The 24,893-nt window shown below is 35.0% G+C and overlaps 1 protein-coding gene across 1 annotated transcript in view; it reads left to right on the top strand.

Moving 5' to 3' along the window:
* The window catches only part of LOC143245233 (uncharacterized), a 31,748-nt gene extending 20,632 nt beyond the window's left edge, over nt 1-11,116 (top strand). The window contains exon 3 of the mRNA XM_076491351.1: nt 4,071-11,116. Within this exon, the coding sequence (XP_076347466.1) occupies nt 4,071-5,255 (1,185 nt within the window). The 3' untranslated portion in view covers nt 5,256-11,116. The remainder of the gene's footprint in view (nt 1-4,070) is intronic.
* The last annotated feature ends 13,777 nt before the right edge of the window (nt 11,117-24,893 follow it).

Consider the following 24,893-nt stretch of genomic DNA (forward strand, 5'->3'; position numbering starts at 1 on the left):
TTTTGTGTTGCAAACAATGAATATATTACGCTTGTATATCATACTTTTTTAACTTGTATAATAAATATTCTTACCGACCCTCTTCGTTAATTTCATGATTTGGTGTTCGTAAATCACGTGCATCATCAGCATAGGATGCCAACAAATATAAGTAATTTTCGAGGAGCAGTGAGGTTATTAGGTTAACTGTTTTATGTTCGAAAGGGTCAATAAAATGGTTATTTTTAAATAAATAATTCATACAATCTTGGGTAGCTGGGTATTAAGACTTGTTTGTTTGTTTTTTAATTTTCGCGCAAAGCTACACGAGAGATATTTACGCTAGTTTTCCCTGGTTTGGTAGTACAAGACTAGATGTAAAGCAGCTAGTCATCACCACCCATTGCGCTTCATTATAATGCTCTCGCATATAAAAGGACGAGCATGTTTGATGCGACAAGGATTCGAACCGGGACTGTGGGATTAGAAGTCGAGTGCCTTGTCTGTATGGCCATGCCGGGTTTAGTAATGATTCTACTGTTTAAATATAACAACACTGGCATGCTTTGTCATTATTGTTTTAGGCCCGGTATGGCCAAATGATTAGGGAGCTCGATTCCTAATCTGGAGGTCGCGGGTTCGAATCCTCATCGCACCAAACATGCTAGCCCTTTCAACCGTAGTTCAAAAGTAGCCCGAGAGTTAGCAGTGGGTGATGACGACTAGCTGCCTTCCCTCTAGTCTTAAACTGCTAAATTAGGGAAGGCTAGCGCAGATAGCCCTCGTGTAGCTTTGCGCGAAATTCAAACCAAACCAAAAATACATTTTTTTTTCGCGAATGAAAGCCATGCTATAGACAAGGTGGCTAGAAATAAACCTGTGGTAGACGAAAAACAAAGTTGTCAGCGAAACCATCAACAGTATAGCTATTGTATTAGTTCTGTGTTAAACATTCAGGTGTTATTGTGCACCTTACGTAACGTATGCTGCAGCAGAACTGATGTTAGATCGTTAAAACCCCTGTAACGTATTCAATAGAAACTCCACGATAAAGGTTTATTTTGGTGAATTTGGTCATTCTGGTCCGGCATGGCCAGGAGGTTAGGACGCGCGACTCGTAATCTGCGGGTCCCGAGTTGAAATCCCCGTCCCACCAAATACGCCCACATTTTCAGCCGTTGGGAGCGACGTTATGAAGTGACGGTCAATCTCACTATTGTTTGGTAAAAGAAGAGTCTGAGAGTTGGCGGTGGGTGTTACAACTAGCTGCCTTCCCACTAGTCTTTCACTACTAAGTTAGAGACAGCTAGCGCAAAAAGTCCTCGTTTAACTGTGCAAAAAATTCATAACAAACCAGTTGGTTATCCTACATCCATGACGAATATTAAGAGCCCAACATATTTAACGGCAAATATAAATGTCATGCATGTTAAAGAACAATACGTTTTAGTTAGTTCGTGTATGCTTGCTCAGTCTTCTGGTAACCCAATATTCATACCACCTTAATTCCATAACAGTAATTTTACGTTCATACGAGTGTTAAACGAAACGACGATTAACGTGCTGTTTTTCTTTCTTACAAGAGTTTAAAACTACGACGTTCATAAAATTAAAGACAATTGTCTTAGTAGCTAAGTAAACAAACACGTAAGGAGACACATTAAATTAATTCTTCACATATTTGTGGCTAATAAATAACACAATATAAATTCCAGTGGACGTCTAAAATGGACAATTAGGCCTAAAGTTTATATACGTTTTGAAACAGAAGCATTAGTTTACACGAGATATAATCTACAGCAATTAACTATAATACTTATGTCACAAGTTATTCACTTTCGATGCTCGTTAGCTAACACATGGCACGAAATGATTACAAGTTTCATATTGATATACAAATGATATAGATACAAAAAGAACATGACGACATTTGCTTTTGAAATACTCCTTGTCACCATAATTAGGGCCCGGCATGGCCAAGCACGTTGGGACGTTCGATTCGTAATCCGAGGGTCGCGGGTTCAAATCCCGGTCGCACCAAACATGCTCGCCCTTTCAGCCGTGGGGGCGTTATAATGTGACGGTCAATCCAACTATTCGTTGATAAAGGAGTAGCCCAAGAGTTGGCAGTGAGTGGTGATGACTAACTGCCTTCCCTCTAGTCTTACACTGCTAAATTAGGGACGGCTAGCACAGATAGCCCTTGAGTAGCTCTGCACGAAATTCAAAAAAACAAAATAAACAAACAAATCCTCGGAGGTTTTGTCACATTATGTGTCACATGTACGTTGTTCCCAGCGTACACTTTAACTGTTGTTTCCATCGGGTTACGCAATAAGCAGAAATTCACTGGCATCAAAACCTAACCGAGTCTGTTCGTTTTTCATAAGTCAATTTATCTGCGTTGATCTGTTGGTTAAATGTTGTTAGTTAAGTTGGAATATCAGATATTTGTTTTTAAAAACGATCTGGACAGTAGATAGATCACTTTTTTTGTTTGGAAACTAAAATATACAGTTATTTCACTGTCTGTTATGGTTGTGACAAATCCAATCGTTTGTCTCTGCATGATATTACTACTTACAGGTTTCGTATTGATATAGGGCGTCCTGGCATAACCATGTGGTTAAGGCACTCGACTGGTAATCCGAAAGTGGCGGGTTCGAATCTCCGTCGCATCAAACATGCTCGCTCTTTTAGCGGTGGGGACGTTATAATATGACGATCAATCCCACTATTCATTGGTAAAAGAGTAGCCCAAGAGTTGGCGGTGGGTGGTGATGACTAGCTGCGTTCCCTCTAGTCTTACACTGCTAAATTAGGGACGGTAGCGCAGATAGCCCTCGAGTAGCTTTGTGCGAAATTCAAAACAAACAAACAAAGTTATCATAATTATCATAATTCACTATTTTATTATATATATGTTATATAAGTGTTATATGTTATATATGTTTTCAACTATCTCAATACAAGCGCCTAAAAACCGACAATTAGGCTTAATGTTTGTGTATGATTCGTGCGCGAAGAACGAGTTTACCAGCTATAAGATTTCTGTTTTGTTTTTTTATAATTTCGCGTAAAGCTACTCAAGGGCTATCTGCGCTAACCGTCCTTAATTTAGCAATATAACACTAGAGGAAAAGCAACTAGTCATCACTACTCACCGCCAGCTTTTGGACTACTCTTTTACCAACGAATAGTGAGATTGATCGTACATTATAACGCCCCCATCCTTTCAGCCGTGGGAGCGTTAAATTTTTATGGTCAATCCCATTATTCGTTGGTAAAAGAGTAGCTTAAGAGATTATGGTAGGTGGTGATGACTAGCTGCCTTCCCTCTAGATTTACACAGCTAAATTAGGTACGGCTAGCGCAGATAGTCCTCGTGTAGCTTTGCGCGAAATTCAAAAACAAAGAAAAAATCGTCTGTTATGAAATTTCATATCAATTTTCATGAAATTTCTTGATTTATTTACCTGACATATATTCTGCTTCTTATGCTAAGCTGTTTCAACGTAAATGTTTAATATTTTCGATCAATTTTCTTATGTAGTGGAAAGTGACACTCAAGTTTGGTAGTTGTTGTTTTTCTAGATGTTGTTCTAACCTGTTAATATAGAATACTGTATCTTGTTTACCACATGGTTGTTCTGTAAGTTATTTCTTCTGTTTCTGTTGTCCACAGGGACAACTAATTTTTAAAATTATAGGCTCCCAAAGGTATCACTGATCCGTCAGATGTCGAATTAAGTACTAAGAAAAGTGATGTATGTGTTTCGTTTCGGAACTCAGTAAATGTTTGTTTTTTATGTGTGTATCTTTGATTTTGAACTCAACTAGTTTGCTTTGTGTTGATTTAGATAACACAGTATCTTTGTTTCTGAATTTAATCGATGTTTGTTTTCTGTGTGTTGTTTAAAGCAACACGATGTCTTATTTCTTAACACAGTTGATATTTTCTTTCTTTGTGTTGATTTAGTTTAGAACGAGATCTTTGTTTCTGAAGTTATGAGGTATGTCTTCTCTGTGTTGCTTTAGCAAGTACAGAATGTTTGTGTTTTAACTTACCAGAAATCTGTTTTATTTTCCAGATGTGGAATGACATTGAAAGTATGTTGCTAGTCGATCCACAACAACCTGTTGAGAACTTCAAAACGATCCAACCCAGAGTGAGTGCAATGACCTTCCATAATCCAACAGGAACTGAAATAGCGCCTACGATCCAAAAGGAGCAGATGCAACGACAGCCAGAAATCAACACTTCTTCGCTACTACAGGAACTACACCCTCAACAACAACTAAAGCAACAGTCACAAAGTAACCTCGATGACCTAATGTTAGAACTGGAGCTTGTAATCAGTCCTGTTGGAACAAGTCTTCATACAGAAGAAAGTAAGTTCACCACTTCAGCAGATGCTGCTCCAAAACAGAACTTCTCTCAATTCTGTCGCCCTTCTGTGGATACTTCTACTGATGTTTCTGAGATACTTTGCCAACAATTGGGTCATCTCCCTTCTCCATCTGAGACTTCAAATGGGACAACAACTACGTATCCTTTAGGAGTTTGTCCAGCTAGCACCGTAACGCCCCCTTACGGCAGTCTCTCACTGGGACAGTACAGTTACAATACGACTCTTCTTTCGGGCCAGATGTCTCCACCGGCATCTCCAGAAAGAGCAGCTTTTCAGCTCCAAAAGATGGCATCCACAGTAATAGATGTTTTCACTCCAGTCCCTCAGGCAGTTTCATCTTCACTAATACAACCCCAACACCCTCTTTTGCAATCTCTTATATCGCCGGCACCCCGCTCTGCTTCCCATAAACAACACCAACTTCAACATCATATCAGAATAGTGACACCACCATCTTCTCCTAGCTTGGCTGACCTTCTAAACGGGACCGACAAGACTAGAAATGGATATGTGCCAACAATGAGTGCTATCCAATTGCCCAACTCAACTCCCACAAAGAACAAGAAAGGGCGTCGTAGTCTAGGGCGAAAAAAGATCATTAGCCATTCGTGTTCCTATTCAGGTTGTACTAAGACATATACAAAAAGCTCACATTTGAAGGCCCATCTCCGGACACACACCGGTGAAAAACCTTATCAGTGTACGTGGAAAGGCTGTGGCTGGAAGTTCGCACGTTCCGACGAACTGACCAGGCACTACAGGAAGCACACGGGCGACAGACCATTTCAATGCCGTCTATGTGAGCGTGCCTTTTCTAGATCCGACCATCTGTCGCTCCACATGAAGAGACACACCACTGTATGAGGAGGTAAAGGAAAACTGAATGAAATGTGGAAAATCGAGTAGCTTCGATTTTTCAGTCTAACCATGACAGACAGAGTTCCTCGGGGAAATCGCCTGATTTTGTTTTAATATGTGCTAATTTTTATATCAAACTATTGCCAAATTCACGTGGGATCAACTTTTCTTTTAAAAGCCGTCTATTGATATATGAGAAAAATCCAGACAAAATGTACATTACGAAGTGCTTCTGCTTCGAAAATAATTAATGAATATTAATATATTTATATTCAATGTTTGTAACTGATAATAACAGGAGATTCGAAAGTAAAATAAAACATTTATTTACTTAAGAATTAGCAATAAACTTCCTACTTAAGTAAATTTCATTCAATTATAATTGTATAAGCGCTATATAAATTTGAACATATTTAATAGGAAGTTGGCCATATCTATAAGCTTTGAAACCTGATCTAGAATGTTCGGTAGAAATTTTATCAAAATTTAAATAAGTCGTGATTTTTTTTACGTCAACAGCTATTCTTCACACTGTCCCTCCTACCCCTCAGAAGCATAGCGGTATGCCTAAGGACTTATAACTCTAGAAATCTGGTTTACATACCGGTGATTGGCAGAGCACAGATAACTCATTCTGCAGCTTTGTGCTTGGCCCGGCATGACAAGGTGGGATAAGGCGTTCGATTCGTAATCTGAGGGTCATAGCCTCGGATCCCCCCTCGCACCAAACATGCTAGTCATTTCAGTCGTGGGGCGGTATAACGTGACGATCAATCCCACTATTCCTCGGTACAATAGCAGCCCAAGAGTTGGCGGTGGGTGGTGATGACTAACTGCCTTCCCACTAGTCTTGCACTGCTAAATTAGGGACAGCTAGCACAGATAGCCCTTGAGTAGCTCTGCACGAAATTAAAAAAACAAACAAGCTTTGTACTTAACTACAAACAAACAAATTTTCCCTGCAATCGTCTACTGCACATTACAATACATAAGAAAGTAAATGCCATGTAATCAACTCCTCCTGTCTACCCTGAAAGAAGCGGTAGTCAAACTTACTCTTGTTGTCGTTTATTCGATTGTTTCCTCATCAAAACCCAAAATTAGCTATCGAATATGGCTTGCAATATTATCTGCAACCAAAGGTGTAGTGCGATTAAAACGCGTAGATGCGATACCTGTATTGTTTTACTGCAACGCTATATTGTCACTGGTCTTAATGAATCTCACCTCACGCGGATAACCGCGTTCTGTCCCTACATTTAGCATTACGCCACTGTTTACAACTCTTGTAAAACTCACAGTAAGTTACGCTTTCTCTTAAACGTTTTCATTTCTTTTACTCTTCACTGATTTTACTGATTATTTCTCATGTTGTGACTACGATGTTGTTCTCGGTAAACGTGATAACAACAAGTGATTGCTAAACCGTCCAGTAGACTTGGTAATTTTTGCCAAGGCGTTTTACATCCTAAGTTTTGCTATTATTTGTCCCCCTGCTGGTACAGCGGTAAGTCTACGGATTTACAACGCTAAAATCAGGGGTTTGATTCCCCTCGGTGGAGTCAGCAGATACTCTCATGTGGTTTTGCTATAAGAAAACACCTGTGCCTACACCCTGCTGTTCTTTACCTGTATTCTAGTCTCTCAAAGTGAATTTTTATCTTCTGGGTATTGTTCGACTTATCCATGATTAATTGCTAAGCAGGAAACATTTCATTGTTGGTAGTGGTGTCAGCTTTGAGCATGTAGTGTATATATAGCTTGTAAACACATTCACGATTGCTTAGAAGTAATTTATTTCGTCTAAAGCTCTCTTATAGCGTAAACACACAGCATCGTGTCTCTTCAACGTCTAATAGCATAAGCTTGACTACTCTGTACTGTTTTCCTATTCGGTTCCTGCACAGCATAGCACGGATAGAAAACAACAACAAGGTGTTTGTGTTATACTCTGCCAATGCTACGAGGAGGGTGATGCAGATAAAACAAATCTTGACATGAGAACTTCTGAACATGAAAACATAGAAACACAAATAATAAATCTTATATAAGATATCCTGGTTGTCTCTTTAAGTTCTGGACATTACCTCTTAACCACAACACAACTGTTCCTTTAGTTTTATCACGAAAGCGACTGAAAAGAAAACGTGATATTTACTATTTTTAAGATATTTTATTTGGAGTGAGAGATATCATGAAGCCATTGTAGTAGACACGACGTAGAAAAAGTGATACATTTTCACTTGCATCCCTCACCTGGTTAAACTTGACGTACATATAGATAGATACAGATAATACATATTAATTTACAATGCTAGGAAACTTATACCTCGATTATCCTGTTCCCGGTTAGTTCGTGACGTCACTTTTAGATTCATGCCGAACAACCTTGACCAAAAAAACGTCTGATAAACTACTGGTCAAGCAAGATATGGCTTAAATGATACATGGTTCTTTGCAACAGACGGTGTCTACAAAACCTAGTGAGTCCGTTCCTGTTAAAATTTTGAATGAAAGACTTACAGCTAAGCCTCGTTTGTGACCTCGAAGTTGCTGAATCGACCACGCAGTTATAATCGTTAAATACATTTTGCGTTCTCTATAAACGCTGGAAAAGGAACATATATATGTAAATCTATAAACAGTTCCTATATATATATATATAAGGACCATATTATTAGTGGTTGTCTTATCTATTAGAAGGAGCTCGTGGCTGTAAGAGTTTGTTTGTTTTGTTTTTGAATTTCGCGCAAAGCTACACGAGAGTTTCTGCGCTAGCCTTCCCTAGTTTAGCAGTGTAAGACTAGAGGGAAGGCAGCTAGTCCTCACCACCCATCCGCCAACTCTTGGGCTACTCTTTTACCAACGAATAGTGGGATTGACCGTCACATTATAACGCCCCCACGGCTGAAAGGGCGAGCATGTCTGGTGCGACGGGGATTCGAACCCGCCACCCTCAGATTGCGAGTCGAACGTCTTAACCCACCTGGCCATGCCGGGCTGTTTCAATTACTTAAACTTATTATATTATGTAACATTTCTTAGTATCTGTTTAAACATTTCCAATTCGCATAAAACCGTAAATGCCAATCATGCGAAATTGAAAGATACATTTCAACATCTTCAATCTAGTTGTTTCCAAAACAGTTTTTGTTTATGTACTTTCAAAGTATGAATAACGTCTTAACTAATGTTTCTGTCGTATCCCAGCCGACACGATGAGTCATGGTATTGAGCGAAGGCCTCGTTCGCACTTGACATAGTGTGGTTGATATAATGCTCCTATGTTCTCAGAATTCATTATTATTTCAGACTTAAGCTGTTGCTATGTGGTAAATATGTAAATGTACAAAGTTTGATTATTCTTGAGACAAGCGTTTTATAAGTTGTCGTATTAAGATAAAATCAGCTGAAGCGGTAAAACGTTATACAAATTAAAATTAGGTTTTGATGCAGGTTTAAATATTTAATTACCAATAAAAAATGTTCTTAAATAGTATTTGCTATACCTTTAGATAAAAATTCGTTTTATTGTAAATTAGTATCATTTGTCGTTCAGGGATGTTTAGACTCTTCAGAGTAAAGTTACTTTCAGAAAGTGGAAGTATGTATACACGTTAAACAAGTATACTCCTGTATACTCCAAAGAAACAACGATTTACTTCAGTACAAAAAACAAATCATAAAAAGTTCAGTTAGATTATTTCAGCTCCCCAGTGTCACAGCTGTATGTCTGCGGACTTACAGCGCTGGAAACGGGGTTTCGATACCCATGGTGGGCAGAGCACAGATAATCAATCCATTGTGTAGCTTTGTGGTTACCTACAAGTAATGGTAACATATACTTTCAGAGAAACTACGAGTCAAAATGTTATATCCATTGGTGGTTTTACGTCTTTGTATCTTTATTACAAAACCAAACCAGGTTAGAATGTGCTACCCTCAGTTACAGGTATATGCAGTAGGACTTTAACATAAGTATGATATGATATGTCATATAATTAACACGGTTGTTCAACACTGTTTTGGGCCCGGCATGGCGAGGTGGTTAAGGCACTCGACTCGTAATCCGAGGGTCGTGGGTTCGAATCCCCGTCACGCCAAACATGCTCACCCTTTCAGCCATGGGGGCGTTATAACGTGACGTTCAATCCCACTATTCGTTGGTAAAATAGTAGCCCAAGAGTTGGCGGTGGGTGGTGATGACTAGCTGCCTTCCCTCTAGTCTTACACTGCTAAATTAGGGACGGCTAGCACAGATAGCCCTCGAGTAGCTTTGCGCGAAATTCAAAAACAAACAACACTGTTTTGAGATGACTTTGATTTCATATTTCGTACAGTTAGGACGGATAACGCAGTGGAAATTTAAAATGGGTGTAATTAGATATTTCGTACATATAACAAGGACGTGCTTCGGCGTTCAAGAAATAGGTATGATTTGGCACTTCGAACAGTCTTATGGGAATTTTCACCCTCTCTCCCTAAAAAATCCTTGGTGTTCATTTCTTAAGTTTTAAGCATAAGCCAGACGATTGTTTAAAAATTAGGTTTACTCTTGAATTTTCGCGAATTATGAATTATAGAAACACGAGGATAAAAATAACTATGTTACTTAGAGCAGCACAGTAATTTAGATAATTTCAGGATTTTTATACGTATATAAACGCTTCCTACCAAATATTTGTGATTACAGTGTAGCCATGTTATGTGCCACAACTTCCATAAGAATAATTAAATCACTTTGTTTGTAATTGTTTAGTTAAATATGTATCACTTTGTATGAAATGTTTATTTGGTGAATTGGTTCTTTTACTTTGTCCTGATTGGTTGTGGGTATGAATGGTAGAATCCATCCAAGAAATGCGCAATGCGTAGCGTAGACTAATATTGTTCATCGTTCGTAACTCACGAATGGAAAGCTATCGAGCATTTTAATTTCCTCTTACAGTTATTTGAGATGTTCATGAAATTCGAATTAAATATTGTTTCTTCTGAATCCAGTGTAAATGTTGTGATAAAATGCTACGGTGTTAGTGGGAGAATTATAATAAGGCGGGGTGTGATTACTCTTAGTTGGTAAATAAATGTTGCCAGCTTAATATTTCCACGCTGAATGCCCGGACTTGTTTTTTATTTCATCATTTAGATGCAATGGCATCGATTTGCTTTCCTGTTATTTTCTGACCAATCAGAACTCGTACTTTTAAGTGCTTTAACTCCACCCCTTTCCTGGGGTTTCGGCATTGGTCGTTCACAAGCCTGCTATTAAAAACTTGGAAATGTGTGGAAACTTCTCCAGTGTTACGTAAATACTATGTTCGATCTACATTTTTTCTTTTAAATTAAAAGAAATAAACAAGAATATCTAAGCTGTTAACACAAGATAACATGTGTTTATGTTTTTAGTTGCCACAAAAAGAAATATGCTGAAAGATATTTTACAGAAGCATATTGAACGACGAGCAATTGTTTATTGCTTACGCGCTTACTAAACACTCAAGAGACCAAACTACCTACTTAGAGCTGTAGTAAACTGTATCTCCTCGCGTCATCTAGCTTCCTCCCAGCGGCATGTCTTCGCACTTACAAAGCTAAAACCGGGTTTCGATAATCGAAGTGGGCAGAGCACTGATAGCCCATTGTGTAGCTTTGTGCTCAATTACAAACAAACAATTAGCTTCTGGTTTACATCCGTTACGATCTACTATAAAATATTAGGAAAAAGCGACTACAATTGTTTTGTATGTGTTTATATATAAAATATATACCATGCATTTTCTATCTGTAAACAGTGTATATATATAATTCCAAACACGTGCACCCCTTTGTGACGTGATGTAAAAAACAAAATATATATATATATATATATATGAAAAATGAAGAGTTAATAAACTAAGGTATATATTCTGAGACTGTTACTCGTCCTGTGAGTTATTTACTTTTAACCGAGCTGGACCTCAATTCATTAAACTTCGCATGGCAATTGAAGGTAAAATCAAAATTTCGGTTATATTTTGGCTATGACCAGACAAAATCATTCTTATTCAAATATAACGTCAACCAGAGATCCTTCGGTTCGTTTTTTGTGCAAATGGAGAATATGATGTCATATCACGAGACCTTAACTGAAATACAAAAATATGGGCATTTGATTTTGTTTGTTTGTTTGTTTTGGAATTTCGCACAAAGCTACTCGAGGGCTATCTGTGCTAGCCGTCCCTAATTTAGCAGTGTAAGACTAGAGGGAAGGCAGCTAGTCATCACCACCCACCGCCAACTCTTGGGCTACTCTTTTACCAACGAAAAGTGGGATTGACCGTAACATTATAACGCCCCCACGGCTGGGAGGGCGAGCATGTTTGGCGCGACGCGGGCGCGAACCCGCGACCCTCAGATTACGAGTCACACGCCTTAACGCGCTTGGCCATGCCGGGCCAGGGCATTTGATATAAGTGACGTTATATTATTATAGATTTATTTCACGTCAATAAGTTCATGGGACCCACAAGCAACAAAGGCAGCTTTTACATTGATGTTATATACTCAAATTCAAAATGTTGACGAGCGATTGAGGTATGTTCTGTTCATCTTAAATATCCTGGGTCTTTTGATGGGATGTGTCGCATATAGACTTAAGGGAGCTGAAGTCCATGGGGATGGGGGGTATTATCATCCAGTAAGCTGAAGTCATGGCCATTTGCATATGACAGTGTAAAATTTTGTAGGATCTGATTCTTATACTTATCACACACAAGAGTGGTGGGGGAGGACAAAAGAAAAAGCTCCCTCTACTGGATTCCATATAATTCTGTTTTCTCAGATAATTTTTCAACAGTCAATAAAACGTAACATCGTGTATATAAAAACGTGTTTGCGAGTATTTTAAAATAAAAGTGTTTACGTCTGCTCTAATGGTATTCTTAGTGTATAGTTACCTAATATAATACTCTCGAACCGATTGTCCATGCATTAATTGTGCCATTACAAACCCTTGTTATACTATTCTTTTACATACCTCGTTTCTTTATGAAAATGTTGGTACATGTGGTTTCAAGCTCGCCCCCAACTGTGTATACAGGTGTTATCTGAATGTTAGCTAAAAAGCAAAATACGATTGCTTCACATGTCCGTAGTCCACCGGAAGCGTTCTTGGTCCATTGAAAATGTTTTTGGACACAAGTGCAGATAAACTGCTTTATGTATTGCTGCGAGTGGACAGTATCTCGGTACGAACAGGCTGTCTTTATGAAAATTTCTGCTAACAGTCTATGCACTGATATAGCGTGGCGCATACCCAATTCAGTTTCAGAGCACGTACTCGACGATTACGGCGATAGATAGCGGTCGTCTGCCAGTGTCGTTTATCGTGGTCTGTTTTACTCAAGTACATAAACCAAATCATTGTTTCGGAGGCAGTGCCACATCGTGCTAACAACACCTTGAAACACCCGTAGCCAATTTCAACCAACCTGCTGTAACTGGTCGTATTCAATTTCTATTAAGCCTTTCCACGTGACTAAAATTTCAAAATACGTTTTTTTTTGTTTTGTTTTAGAAGTCAAAGTATTATTCGTGGACAACTGGAGCGCTTTAAACTGTTTGATTAATTTCAAAGTGAAATGAGTCATGCCTGTTGTGAGATCACCACACACATATATCATAAGCTGAATTTCCACTTCAGTGCCTTATTAATCTGATGAATGATTACTAAGTTTCACTTTTTCACAGTTATAACAACACCAGTTCTGATCGCCTTTAATCACTCAGTGCAGCGTAAAGCGATATTTGTAAGGTTGGAAGCAGTTGACGACAACTGGACAAAAATTATTCTTAGAAACATATCAGCAGTAACTGACAGGGGTTCCTTGAAAACTCTCTGTTCTACAAAGGTAAGCGGAGCCTCGACAAATACCAATCGAAATCAAACCTGAGTTACTTTTCCAATTTTACATTTATCTCGAGATAAATGTTTTAAAACATTGTCATATGTGGGTTCTTGAATGTAAACGATACAAATAATTAATCCATTTATTAACCCATCGTATCTTTCGTTGGGATTCTTGATCAAGACCTTAAGATCAGAACTTAATTAATACCGGATTCCAGCACCGTTTGGACTGAATATATGATTACAAAATTAACGTAGCGATGAAGCGGTTCAAGAAACGATAAAAACCGAAGTTTAATTGGAATGAAACCAGTAGTAAAGTAGGAATAGAATAGGCTTTGTTGGAAGACTACGATTCCAGATCAATACGAAGGGTATAAAAATGGTTTCAGTTTAATGTTCTTCAACAGCGAAAAACGAGATCTGTGTCAGGTCGTCCATATCACTTCGTGTAATGGGTCACTTTTTATGATGCCGACGAAAGAGGTCCAGAATATTATGACATTCTTGTCTCGTCGGACGTACGTGTCTTGAGAAAGCGCGCCAGAATTGGCGATGGGTTCATACTACTGTATCTTATGCAAGCTAGACAGATAAGCCGAGATACGAACTCCTTCTAGTTGTACGTGTGTGTGTGTTGAAAATAACCTTAGAACTACCGAATAGAACGCACTCTTTTCTGTTCGTGTTGTTGTTGTTGTTTTTTTACCCCCGATGACTGTTTTTGTCTCGTTGCAAGGGATAGATGTTGGCCTAGAAACATTGTGATTACAGCAAAATGAACATGTTTTAGAGGGAGCCCATGACGCTTAAGATTTGTGTTTTTACGCTCCTAGAAGAACAAACTATTCACCAAAGAATGACCTATATTAATCAAAGCTTACGTTTAAAGATATGGAAAAGGCAATCACGTGACTGTGATTTTTATCTGTACCGGCTTTTTGAAACAGACTCAATTTGACTCTTTAGAAGACTAACTTGTAGACCAAGTCGAAAGGAAGCTTCCACCATGGCCACCAGAAGCGACTGACTATAACAGTTCCCACGGCCACTAAAGCTATAAACAAAGATATGTGAATATCAAAGTATCCATAATGTGTCGGGAGATGATGACGTATTTGTTATTTTCCTTTAATAAAACGACTGAGCGAAACGAGGCTATATGCTTGGCCGACTTCACTTAATTGGATGCCTGTTTTTACATGTATGTATAACCTCACATTGACTAATAGTGCTAACGGCGGTATTTCTTCCATTTTATTCACACGTCCAGAAGCCTTCCACTCACTCTCTCTTCTGTGTGTTTTTATATCTAGGTTTTTAGCACTTAAAGCAATCAATTACAAAAACATAGCCGTAGTTACACAATCTATCGTATTACTAATCCATTCTGTATAATCCACAATAGAGAATGTTATCTCTGGCAATCCACTGGTGTTTCTTGTATTATATACAATCTATTATACATATAATACTTCTAAATCTGGTAACGTATTAAGATATTCCTCAATTACAATCTACTATATAATACTTTTACTGTTGATAATATATTAATTTAATACGATTTACGGTGCCAAACTTTTACACCTGATAATATACCCCATTACACTTACATTACCCTCTTATAAAAAAAATTTGTAATTATTTTAAATTTCTGCTAAGGCTTCTAAAGTTTCGTGGTCGTCCAGTTTCTTACTCTTTAATCGGCCATGAATTTTGGTCACTTGTATGCTTCATTACTTAACATCTTTAAAATATCTAAATCAAATTTTATTATAAAAATCACAGTAGTGGAGTATACTATCAGAAGTAAACTATTAACATTAAACGGTAATGGAAGATAAATGGAGTATATTATCAAAAGTTAACTATTAATTGAAGAGGGTAACGGATAATAAATGGAGTATATTATCAAAAGTAAACTATTAACATTAGAAAATAACGGAAGTAAAAGGGGTATGTTATCAGAACTATTACAACTAGAGGATAACGGACGATAAATGGAGTATATTACTAGAAGTAAACTATTAACACAACTGGGTAACAAAAGATGAGTGGTGTATACTTTCAGAAAAAAAACAACTATTAACACAACTGGGTAACGAAAGATAAGTGGGGTATACTATCAGAAGCAAACTATTAACACTAGTGTATAACAGAAGATAAGTGGAGTAAACTATTAACTCTAGCTGATAACGGAATATAACTGAAGAGCCCTATCAGAAGTAAATTATTATCATTAGTGGGTAACGGAAGATAAGTGGAGTATACTATCAGAAATAAAGAATTAATAGTAGAGAGTAACGGAAGATAAATGGAGTGTATTATCAGAAGTAAACTATAAATAGTAGAAGGTCATGAAAGATAAATGGAGTATATTATCAGAAGCATACTATTAGTAGCAGAGGATAACGGAAGATGAATGGAGTATACTATCAGAAGTAAACTATTAAAACTAGTGAGTAACGTAAGATAAGTGGAGTATACTATCAAAAGTAAACTATTAACAGTAGAGGGTAACAAAAGATAAATGGAGTATATTATCAAAAGTAAACTATCACTAGTAGAGGGTAACTGAAGATAAATGGAGTACACAATTAGAAATGAACTAATAATATAAGAGGTAACAGAGGATATATGGAATATATTATCAGTAATAAACTATTAACAGTAGAGGGTACCGGAAGATAAATATAGTATGTTATCAGAAGTACATTATTAGCAGCAGTCAGTAACAGAAAATAAGGTGAGCATACTACGAGAAATGAACTATTAATAGTAGAGAGTAACGAGAGATAAGTGAAGTATATTATTAGAAGCAAACTATTAACACTAGTGGGTAACGAGAGATAAGTGGAGTATATTATTAGAAGCAAACTATTAACACTAGTGGGTAACGAGAGATAAGTGGAGTATATTATCAGATGTAAACTATTAACACTAGTGGGTAACGAGAGATAAGTGGAGTATATTATCAGAAGTAACCTATTAATAGTAGAGGGTAACGAAAGATAAATGGAGTATATTATTAGAAGCAAAATATTAACACTAGTGGGTAACGAGAGATAAGTGGAGTATATTATCAGAAGTAACCTATTAATAGTAGAGGGTAACGAAAGATAAATGGAGTATATTATTAGAAGCAAACTATTAACACTAGTGGGTAACGAGAGATAAGTGGAGTATATTATCAGATGTAAACTATTAACACTAGTGGGTAACGAGAGATAAATGTAGTATAATATTAGAAATAGAGCGTAGCGAAAGATAAATAGTGTATTATCAGAAGTAAACTATTAGTGGGTAGCGGAAAACAAATGGCGTATGTTATCAAAAGCCAATGCTTGACGTAGTAGATTGTAAAGTAAGAGGAAAAGATGTATATGTTGGTGTGAATACACTATATCACATTGTAATAAATACACTATATCACATTGTAATAAATACACTATATCACATTGTAATAAATACAATATATCACATTGTAATAAATACACTATATCACATTGTAATAAATACACTATATCACATTGTAATAAATACAATATATCACATTGTAATAAATACAATATATCACATTGTAATAAATACACTATATCACATTGTAATAAATACAATATATCACATTGTAATAAATACAATATATCACATTGTAATAAATACAATATATCACATTGTAATAAATACACTATATCACATTGTAATAAATACAATATATCACATTGTAATAAATACAATATATCACATTGTAATAAATACAATACAACACATTGTAATAAATATAATATATCACATTGTAATAAATACAATATATCACATTGTAATAAATATAATATATCACATTGTAATAAATACAATATATCACATTGTAATAAATACACTATATCACATTGTAATAAATACAATATATCACATTGTAATAAATACACTATATCACATTGTAATAAATACAATATATCACATTGTAATAAATACAATATATCACATTGTAATAAATATAATATATCACATTGTAATAAATACAATATATCACATTGTAATAAATACAATATATCACATTGTAATAAATACACTATATCACATTGTAATAAATACAATATATCACATTGTAATAAATACACTATATCACATTGTAATAAATACACTATATCACATTGTAATAAATACAATATATCACATTGTAATAAATACACTATATCACATTGTAATAAATACACTATATCACATTGTAATAAATACAATATATCACATTGTAATAAATACACTATATCACATTGTAATAAATACAATATATCACATTGTAATAAATACAATATATCACATTGTAATAAATACACTATATCACATTGTAATAAATACAATATATCACATTGTAATAAATACAATATATCACATTGTAATAAATACAATATATCACATTGTAATAAATACACTATATCACATTGTAATAAATACAATATATCACATTGTAATAAATATAATATATCACATTGTAATAAATACAATATATCACATTGTAATAAATATAATATATCACATTGTAATAAATACACTATATCACATTGTAATAAATACAATATATCACATTGTAATAAATACACTATATCACATTGTAATAAATACAATATATCACATTGTAATAAATACAATATATCACATTGTAATAAATACACTATATCACATTGTAATAAATACAATATATCACATTGTAATAAATACAATATATCACATTGTAATAAATACACTATATCACATTGTAATAAATACAATATATCACATTGTAATAAATACAATATATCACATTGTAATCAATACACTATATCACATTGTAATAAATACAATATATCACATTGTAATAAATACAATATATCACATTGTAATAAATATAATATATCACATTGTAATAAATACAATATATCACATTGTAATAAATATAATATATCACATTGTAATAAATATAATATATCACATTGTAATAAATACAATATATCACATTGTAATAGATATAATATATCACATTGTAATAAATACACTATATCACATTGTAATAAATACAATATATCACATTGTAATAAATACACTATATCACATTGTAATAAATACACTATATCACATTGTAATAAATACACTATATCACATTGTAATAAATACAATATATCACATTGTAATAAATACACTATATCACATTGTAATAAATACAATATATCACATTGTAATAAATACACTATATCACATTGTAATAAATACACTATATCACATTGTAATAAATACAATATATCACATTGTAATAAATACACTATATCACATTGTAATAAATACACTATAACACATTGTAATAAATACAATATATCACATTGTAATAAATACAATGAAGTATATGAATGGTATTGTAACTTGTAATGGAAAAGTGATATATTATGTTATGAGAAAACGATGAATCGTAGATAGTAACGGAAGTACAACTGAGTATTTTATCCTTAAATGAAAAATATATGTATATGTATATATTATAAAACCGATATGGACATTAAAATAAAATACATATTTTTCTAAACATTATTATCATTATAATCTGCCGAAAACTTGTAAAAGATTTAATATGATCTGACGAAAACTTGTAACAGATTTAATATGATCTGCCGAAAACTTGTAAAAGATTTAATATGATCTGCCAAAAACTTGTAAAAGATTTAAATTTAAATATCTATGATACTATAATGCCCCAATAAAAGTTACCCGTCGTGTAAATATATCTGTTTTATAGCAGAAAATAATATATAATCACTGACCTAAAAAACTGGGAATGAGATTTTGTTATTAGTATTTAATAGTAGAAAATTGCCTGGTTCAGCTGAGAAACTGACATATAGCTCTTGGTAGTGTGTTGTGAATACAAAATACGTCGTACATTCGTTTCTGTAAGTTCGTTCGTTCGTTGAACTGTGGTTACAATTTGCATCAAAGGAACTACTTTGTGCGGCTTTGAAAACGAGATCTGTTTTCAAACTGTGCTTAGATTACTATAACTGTTTAAGTGAGTTACGTTTTTCTAAATCTCCAGGCTTTTTCGGTTTATGTGCGTGAAATTAGAGCAAATTCGAGAAGAAATGAAAAACGTTTCATTAAAAACATACATCAGTTGCGGAAGGTGTAAGGTTACCAAAATATCTTATCCTGATATGACATAAAACGTGGAAAATATAATGAGCCGAGAACGTTTCATGTTTCTGTGTTGTTGTTTTTTATTTATTTTGTTGTTCGTTTTTGGTTTTTCTATTGCTAGTTTTATTCTTGTTTTCTTGTTGTCGGTTTTTTTTTGTTGGTGGTTGACATTGGTTTTTGTTTAGGATTTTTTTGTTTTTGTTTTTAATTTTTTGTTGTTGTCGGTTTTTTTGTTGGTGGTTGACATTGGTTTTTGTTTAGGATTTGTTTTTTTAATTTTTTGTTGTTGTTTGTTTTTGTTCTTGTTTTCCTGTTGTTAGTTTTTGTTTTGTTATTGTTTGTTTTTGTTCTTGTTTTCCTGTTGTTGGTTTTTGTTTTGTTATTGTTTGTTTTTGTTGTTGTTTTCTTGTTGTTGCTTTTTGTTTTGTTGTTGTTTGTTTTTTGTTTTGTTTTACATAGGAGATGCATAAGACCTTTTTTTTCTAATTCTCTCGTGAACTTCATGGGACAAACCGAGGCCTGTTGTACAGAAATATTGAATCATATTAGAGATCGACTTAATTAAAAATATTGTGAATGCTATATAACTTACTATATGGCATGTTAGTAAACTAGGGACTACCGTAGAACGTCAGACTGCCATATGCAATGAATTTCAGTAGTGCTTTGAAAAACTCTGTAAGACAATAAACACAGTTGACGTTTTACTACTAAGTAAGTAAAATAGTCTTCTTAAATATTGTTAAACTTTGAAGGGAGATTAATAAAGGAAATTATTACTAAATAAATACCTAATTTTACTTATTTCAATTCAATTTCAATGCTTATAAACACATAATCTCCCCCTGACCCAAGTGCCTTTTGTAATAAAAAAATATCTATAATATGAAGAAACAATCGAGATATGTATTCCATAATGGATCATGAATATCTGCAATCTTCAAATAGCTTCCTTGCTTTATAATAATATGCTAAACAATGTTAAATTTTATAGAGCAGAGAGACCGACTTTTGGCTCCCGAAGAAAAACAACATATCAAAAAAAATTCTTGGTCATAAAACTCATTTAAAGCGTGAAATTATGAGCATATTTTCACAGTGCATAATATCATGCATGACAATATATCATCGTGATATATGTTTACTTGGAAACATCAGTTATCAACAAGTGCAAAGATATCACTAAATGTTTGTTTTAGAATTTCACGCAAAGCTACACGAGGGCTATCTGCGCTAGCTGTCCCTAATTTAGCAATGTAAGACTAGAGGGAAGGCAGCTAGTCATCACCACTCACCGCCAACTCTTGGGCTACTCTTTTACCAAAAAATAGTGGGATTGACCGTAATATTATAACGCCTCCACGACTGAAAGAGCGAGCATATTTGGTGTGACAAGGATTCGAACCCGCGATTCTCAGAATACGAGTCGAACGCCTTCACTAAATATTAACTAAGGGAAGAGATCCCGTTATTCACAAGCTCAAAGACGTTATCTAATATTAAGTAGGGTAAGAGATCCTTCTTTCAACAAGCTCAAAGACGTTATCTGATATTAACTTGGGGAAGAGATCCTTCTTTCAACAAGCTCAAAGACGTTATCTGATATTAACTTGGGGAAGAGATCCTTCTTTCAACAAGCTCAAAGACGTTATCTGATATTAACTTGGGGAAGAGATCCTTCTTTCAACAAGCTCAAAGACGTTATCTGATATTAACTTGGGGAAGAGATCCCGTTATTCACAAGCTCAAAGACGTTATCTGATATTAACGTGGGGAAGAGATCCTGTTATTAACAAGCACATTCTTTTCCCACACATCCACGTGTGTCAATTTCTCCATCCTGAAAACCATCCCAGTAGCTCTTTTCAATAATTCAATGTCCGGACACAGCACCTCAAAGGTAGCCTAACCAGTGACCTATATGAAGAAATCATAACCTCTGTAGATTTGTATTCAATAGCTCTGTATATATAACCTAAAATTCTATTTGTCCTACCACTAAGAACAACTCAACTGACTTAAAACTGATCAACTATTACATCAAAATCCTTATCTTTCGTGACATTGTTAAGGTTATTCCCATACAAATTACAGTTATAGTTCAAATTATGATAACAGACTTTGATTATTTTGCACTTACTATAATTAAAACCCAATTAGAATTTATTTGTCCAATTCACTAAATGATTTAAATCCTTTTGTGAATCAACAGCATCCTCTTTACAGCTAGAAACATCCATGACCTTAATGTCATCATTTGTAAATGTAATAAACTTATTGACCATTTCTTCATCTATGTCACTCATGTAAATAAAAAAGACTAAGGGTCCTAAAACTGGGCCCTGAGATACCCCACTTGTGACATTAATCCAGTTTGACTAAACTCCATTTTTAACAACCACTTGTTTTCTTCCATTCAGACACTTATAATAATTTCACTAACGTATTCTAAACACCTATAATGATAGTTTTTATAAGACTTTCATGTGACACTTTGTCAAATAATTTCTGAAAATCCACACTATTACCTTCATCTACATAAGTAGTAACCTTTTCAAAGAATGTCAAAAGATTTCTAAGACAAGATGTTCCCTTTGTAAAACCATGTTTAATGTCCAATAAAATTCTAAACTTTGTTAAACGACTTTGCAAAGTTTCTTTTATCAAACTTTCCAAATCTTTTCCCACAACTGATGTATGACTACTAGGTCTATAATTACTGGAACAATTTTTTATCATCTTCCTCGACAAGAGAAGTAACATTAGCTAACATCCAATCTCCTTGTACCTGCCGACTATTCAAGGACTTTTAAAAAGCAGTATCTATCCTTAACCTGCTTTAAAACCCTTGGGTAAATATTACCTGGCCCAGGAGCCTTATCATTCTTTAGACTTCCCAGTTTTTTTTATTTAACAAGCTCAAACTTAATGCATTGATATTTATTGACCTTGTTGCCATCTATCGTCTGTTCAAATTGAGAAATATATTTAAATATTTATATGTAAAAATTGACGGAAAAGAAAATTTTAATTTCCCAGACCCAACTTGGCCAGGTGGGATAAGGCGTTCGATTTCTAAACTGAGGGCCGCGGGTTCGAATCCCGGTGGCACCAAACATGCTCGCCCTTTCAGCCGTGGTGGCGTTATAATGTAACGGTCAATCCCATTATTCGTAGGTAAAAGAGTAGCCCAGAAGTTAGCGGTGGGTGGTGATGACTAGCTGCCTTCCCTCTAGTCTTACACTGCTAAATTAATGACTGCTAGAGCAGATAGCCCTTGAGTAACTTTGTGCGAAATTCAAAAACAAACTGTCTCCGGATTTACAACGCTAAAATCAGGGGTTCGATTCCCCTCGGTGGGCTGAGCAGATAGCCTTTGTGGCTTTGCTAAAAGAAAAACAAACAAAACAAAAACAAACAAACAATTAATTTCCCAGGTAACACATAATCATCAGATACCAGTTTTCCTTTATCATCCTTATAGTCCTATCCCATCCTAAAATTTTGTTTACCTTTAATTTATTTAGAGAAATCCTTAACGTTATTTTTTTTTTCACAAACGTTTCTCATACGTTTCAAACGTTTCCTTTTTTTAATATCCTAATTTCCTGTTTCATCAACTTTCATGACTTTCTATCATCTTTTAAATCTTCCATCACAGCAGTCAGTTGAAATTTTTTAAATTCATGACGTTTGTCATCGAACATATTTTTTTGCTAGCAGCAATCGTTTTCTTTATATAAAAGATATGAACATTGTGCCCTGAATATTTAAAAAAAATTATCTTTAAACATTTTAAACATCTGATCAGTGTCTTCAAATAATTCAGCTACCCAATTTACAACAGATAATTCTTGTTGTATCCCTTCACAATTTGCTTATTTTAAAAAATTTTAACCAAAATATCATTATTCCTTATCTTCATATGCAGCGAAACATTAGCACCAGGCAGGACAGCGGTAAGTCTTTGGATTTAACATGTTAAAATTAGAGGTTCGATCCCCCCCTCGGTAGACGCAGCAGCGAATCCGATGTGCCTTTGCTTTAAGAATACACATGCAAAATATTAAGCATAATACAGCAATGATTACTTGAACCCAGATGTTCCTCAAATGGATTTAACCTTGCTAGAATGATTAATTGCACTCAGATGTTCCTCAAATGGATTTAACCTCCTTGCTAGAATGAATAATTGCACCCAGATGTTCCTCAAATGGATTTGACCTCCTTGCTAATAACCTTAGTATTCTTAACCTCACCATGATGTAACTTACGTTTTACATAACAAGACACTCCCATCCCCCCTCCTTAATACTGAACCTACGTTAGATAACCTGTAACCCTGTATCTACGTTAAATAACCTGTAACCCTGTACCCACGTTAAATAACCTGTAACCCTATATCCACGTTAAATAACCTGCAACCCTGTATCCACGTTAAATAACCTGTAACCCTGTATCCACGTTAAATAACTGTAACCCTGTACCCACGTTAAATAACCTGTAACCCTGTACCCACGTTAAATAGCCTGTAACCCTGTACCCACGTTAAATAACCTGTAACCCTGTATCCACGTTAAATAACCTGTAACCCTGTACCCACGTTAAATAACCTGTAACCCTGTACCCACGTTAAATAACCTGTAACCCTGTATCCACGTTAAATAACCTGGAACCCTGTATCTACGTTAAATAACCTGTAACCCTGTACCCACGTTAAATAGCCTATAACCCTGTACCCACGTTAAATAACCTGTAACCCTATATCCACGTTAAATAACCTGTAACCCTGTATCTACGTTAAATAACCTGTAACCCTGTACCCACGTTAAATAGCCTGTAACCCTGTATCCACGTTAAAGAGCCTGTAACCCTGTACCCACGTTAAATAACCTGTAACCCTGTATCTACGTTAAATAACCTGTAACCCTGTACCCACGTTAAATAACCTGTAACCCTGTACCCACGTTAAATAACCTGTAACCCTGTGTCCACGTTAAATAGCCTGTAACCCTGTACCCACGTTAAATAACCTGTAACCCTGTATTGCAAAGAAATTTCTGTCATCAAAATCATCTACATGGTTAACCATGTTTCAGTTATTCTCATTGTATCAAAATGCTTCACTCCTACCAATGCTCTAAAGTCATCTATATTATTTCTTATACCTCCATGGTTCAATTGTTTAGTAGTGTCAAAAAACTAGTATTTATTTGATATTTACGTAATACTAACATTACAATGCATTTAGCCTGGTTTATAAATTATCTATGAACTGAACTTAAACTAATGGATTTAATCTTAAATAAACAATATAATTCTTAAAACACGAAGAAACAATTAACTAGTGTTTGCACTGTATTTGTTTAATAGTACAATACATATAACCTATTTTACCTGTAAGATATTGTTTGTTTGTAGTTAAGTGCAAAGTTACACAATTGATTATCTGTGCTCTGCCCACAACGAGTATCAAAACCCCGTTTCTTGCAATGCAAGTTCGCAGACATACTACTGTATCACTGAAAAGCCACCTATAATATGAGTTACATCTAAGCCTTGAAGTACCATTACATATCCTAAGCCTAATCTAA

Source organism: Tachypleus tridentatus, chromosome 2 (genome assembly GCF_004210375.1).
Source record: "Tachypleus tridentatus isolate NWPU-2018 chromosome 2, ASM421037v1, whole genome shotgun sequence".
Classification (NCBI taxonomy): domain Eukaryota; kingdom Metazoa; phylum Arthropoda; class Merostomata; order Xiphosura; family Limulidae; genus Tachypleus; species Tachypleus tridentatus.